Source organism: Montipora capricornis, unplaced genomic scaffold, assembly GCF_036669925.1.
Source record: "Montipora capricornis isolate CH-2021 unplaced genomic scaffold, ASM3666992v2 scaffold_447, whole genome shotgun sequence".
Lineage (NCBI taxonomy): Eukaryota > Metazoa > Cnidaria > Anthozoa > Scleractinia > Acroporidae > Montipora > Montipora capricornis.
The window spans coordinates 111,345-115,000 of NW_027180181.1; the positions used below are offsets into that span (position 1 = coordinate 111,345).

At 43.0% G+C, this 3,656-nt stretch overlaps 1 protein-coding gene across 1 annotated transcript; it reads right to left on the reverse strand.

Annotated features, from left to right (window-relative positions):
* Window positions 1-1,707: 1,707 nt before the first annotated feature.
* On the reverse strand, window positions 1,708-2,601 carry LOC138036003 (uncharacterized). Its single transcript, XM_068882382.1, has one exon. The coding sequence runs from the start codon at window positions 2,599-2,601 to the stop codon at window positions 1,708-1,710; it is 894 nt and encodes a 297-aa protein (XP_068738483.1).
* Between the last annotated feature and the right edge of the window lie 1,055 nt (window positions 2,602-3,656).

Consider the following 3,656-nt stretch of genomic DNA (forward strand, 5'->3'; position numbering starts at 1 on the left):
CCTTTTCGATCCTTTCTTTAGTCGCATGTTGCTAAGTGAAAAATGTCACTCTCTCTTTATTTGTCTGTTTACAGAACCCGATAGAGAGGAAGTCCATTCTCAAACGATGTGAGTTATATATATTAATTATTTCACTTTCAAAGTATGGTTTGAAAATAATTGTTCGATAATGAAAGTCCTCTATTGTGCTATCGGTTTCTTTAAAGAGACGAATGAACAGAGAATGAAAATGTTTTCATCTGAACAACATGCAACAAACAGAAACAAGGATTCAAATAATTAAATGGTAAACAAATTCTAACTCACCGCCGTCCATTTTGCATTCCCAAACCTGATACAGATCTGTGCATGCGCGTGGATTTACCGCTGGACAAAAGAACTGTGGAAAATCAGGACCGGGCCGCTGGGCTGCAGTGGGCCGCTGGGCCTTCGGGCCGCGGGGCGGTAAGCCGTAGCAGGGCCGTGGGCCGCAGGCCTGCTTTTAGCAAAACCCGGAAAATCGAACATTTTCAACTTAATTTTTGCACTTTTCCTGCAGTTTTAGCCATTTGTCAATTTTTAAAATAAGCAAAAGAAGTGGATTTTCGAAAAATATTTGTATAAATACGGTTCAGATTCTCATATACAAAACAAACTGACCAAATAAAAGTTAGCAGGAATTGAATGCCTACCTTCTTTTTGCTCTTCAAATTGTACTTTGTCTCTTTGTCAATTAACCAAAGCACTGCAAAGTTTTCTTTCCTGTATAATCACAAACAGTGCATAGAGAGGGCTCTTTATCTCACATTGTACAAAGCAGCGATATGCTCAATGATGTTTCCCGAATGGATTACGTTTGTTTTGCTGACACCACAACCACTCCTGTAGGTAGCTTTCAAACAGATCCATGGATGTTCCTGTATGAGGCATACATCGTTTTAGTCCCAATGCTCTTGAGTGTGGGTACCCGTGTCTGGGTCGACGAAGTTTAGGCAATGGTTAACTGTGCGATGATGATAGCCCTCGTCTTGTAGGCAATTGAAAGCTTTCCACATGTCGGTCATCACGCGTGTTCCAGGGAATATTTGAGCGCGGATAATTGGCAGGAATGTCTCTTTATCCTTGCGCTCTACCGGAACAAGGAAGCAGGCCTTGGGTTCGCAGCAAATGCCACCAAAGACCCACTGTCCTTCGATGTAGCGACCTTTGTGATACTTCATCTTGCCAAACTTGGACTCATCAATCTCAACAGTTGTACCAGGACTGCCTACTGGCCCTGCATGTTGTTTCATTATTCTGTCTGCACAAACCTCCCAGCAATAGTTATACCAAATGAATCTATCTCCGTTTCTGTCGAGGTGGTTTCTTCAACTAACACAGTTTTGTGCACTGCTTGTGGTGAATTTGTGTGCCCAAGCGTAAGTTAAGGCTAATGTTTTTTTCAAGGGAAAGCTTACTACCGGAAAACCATGACTTCTGACGGATTGATGCTTGTCCATTGCTGTTTTTTCTAGAGCATTGCCAAACAAATCTAGTGTGGAAGTGGATCTCGTACAATGGAGAATTTTACAAAGTAAAACTATGCTAGGTAACAACAATCTTTCTTAAAACAATAACTGGAACAAGAGCAGTAGAGTGAAATGTTCATAGTCCTCACTGGGCTTATCCTTAAGGCATAACATTATTAAGTCCTCATGCAATCATGGTTTTCTGATGAAAATTCTGTTCCTATGACATAACAAAGTCCTTAAACCGTGCTGGTAATGTTCTAGACCTGATAGGTCTGCATGCAGTGTCCTTGATAGAGTCGGCTTCTGCCGCACTCCCGACCACTGTCTGTGTATGAGTTTCTCCCAAATGTTCATCACTTTCATTTACACTTGGCTGTGCTTGATGTTCAGTAGAACTGTTTGAGAAAGGAGGTGATAAAGACGTCTCGCATTCAGGCGCATTACGCCGCTCAAGGAATTTCTTTACATGGGTAGAATTTCTCTTATACTGGACACCATCAGGTGATTCCACCACTACACTGTTGCCTGACTTGTCTAGTACATGGTATGGTTCCTGCCTGAAATTTGGTGTCAACTTGTTTTTCCGCTTCTGTCTTAACAATACCGTGTTAACTTCTTTCACATCACTTTTGCGGCCACAGCGTTTCTCATCAGTATACAGCTTTCCTTTCTCCTTGGTTTCATTGTCTCTATCATTTACTTCTTGGTCATCCACTGGGAACTCTTCAATCCCTGGTATACGGGTTTTCAACTTTCTGCGGAACAGGAGTTCTGCAGGGTTTACTCCAGTTGTGCTGTGTCGAGTCGTTCTGTACATTATTAGGAAAGAGCCAAGTTCTTCTTTCCAATTTCTCTTCTCTATTTGTGCAATCTTCATCCTCTTCAGTAGGGAGCGGTTCTGTCTTTCTACTTCTCTGTTGGCCTGAGGCCAAGGCGGAGTCACTCGTCTGTGTCCAATGCGTTCTTCAACAAATTTACAGAATTCTTCACTTATGAACTGCAGTCCATTGTCAGTAGTGATACTAATGGGCAGTCCATGGGTAAGGAATATCTTCCTCAGACTTGCAATGACCTTGTCAGCAGTTGTAGACCTCAAGACTTCTACTTCCATATAGCGACTGTAGTAGTTACCAACTACAAGGAGATGGTCTCCTGATGGCAGAGATGGTGTCGTAAGGTCTGCTGAAATGTGTTGCCATGGACCTTGAGGTGTTCTGGTGGCTTAGGCATACTGACCATCTGGCAGGGATGACAGGTCTTACAAAACACTTTAGGCTCGATTACCAGCCGCTGTTTCGGGAAATAAGCCAGTGCTCACTCCTGAAATCTCTGCTGGACGCGTGAGGTGAGCCATTGTTAATCTCCGCCAATCAGAAACTCGCCTTCACAAATCCGTCTGGCATAAATTATATGTTTTGGCTGCGAAGGTATTCTTTGACCCGGCCTGTTCGAGGTTTACAGTGATTTAAGATAGGAAACATCCAAGATTGCGACAACGAAAAGGAGAAGCTGGAGAATGGGAATTGTGTCGTTTTCTACCGCCTGAGTTCGCAAACTTCACTGATTTTCCAGTTGGCGCCAAGGTCAATATACGGTTTTCAAATCCATTGTTATTGCAATTTTCTCCTCATACTTCGCTAATGTAAGAGCAAGTAAAATTCCTCAAGATCAATTGAAAGTACTGCTGAGTTTACTGCTGGCAAAACGAGGGGCCGATGAGGTCGACTGAGAGCTAAAGCAGCCGAAGATTTCGTTGATGATTCGCCGGTTGAATTCAAACTCACATCGATCATTTAACCACAAACTCAAGCTCGTATCATCTGGAAACTTCGCACAGACGTTTTAAGCACTGTTATGTAATTTCTGTTTTCTTAAAATCAGTGTTTTTGGGATGTCTAATGCTATTTCCCTGCAACTATTAACTTCGCATAAATTATATTTTGAATTTACGTTACAGACACAATCTTTCGCTGACCCGACCAGCCGTCTATTCTCGGGGAGGATCCCCGGGCTCGAGTGAGCGGCCGAGATCGAGCCTAAAAACACTTCTGCATCCTTGTCACACCCTGGCCACCAGACTTTGGTACACTATTCCCGGATGACCCTCGTGTGCAAGATGCAGAACTTGATCACGTAAACTAGAAGGGATGATGATCCGTGTTCCTT

Excerpts from the sequence above, each read along its gene's own strand:
- LOC138036003 (XM_068882382.1), bottom strand. The coding sequence starts at position 2,601 with ATGGAAGTAGAAGTCTTGAGGTCTACAACTGCTGACAAGGTCATTGCA.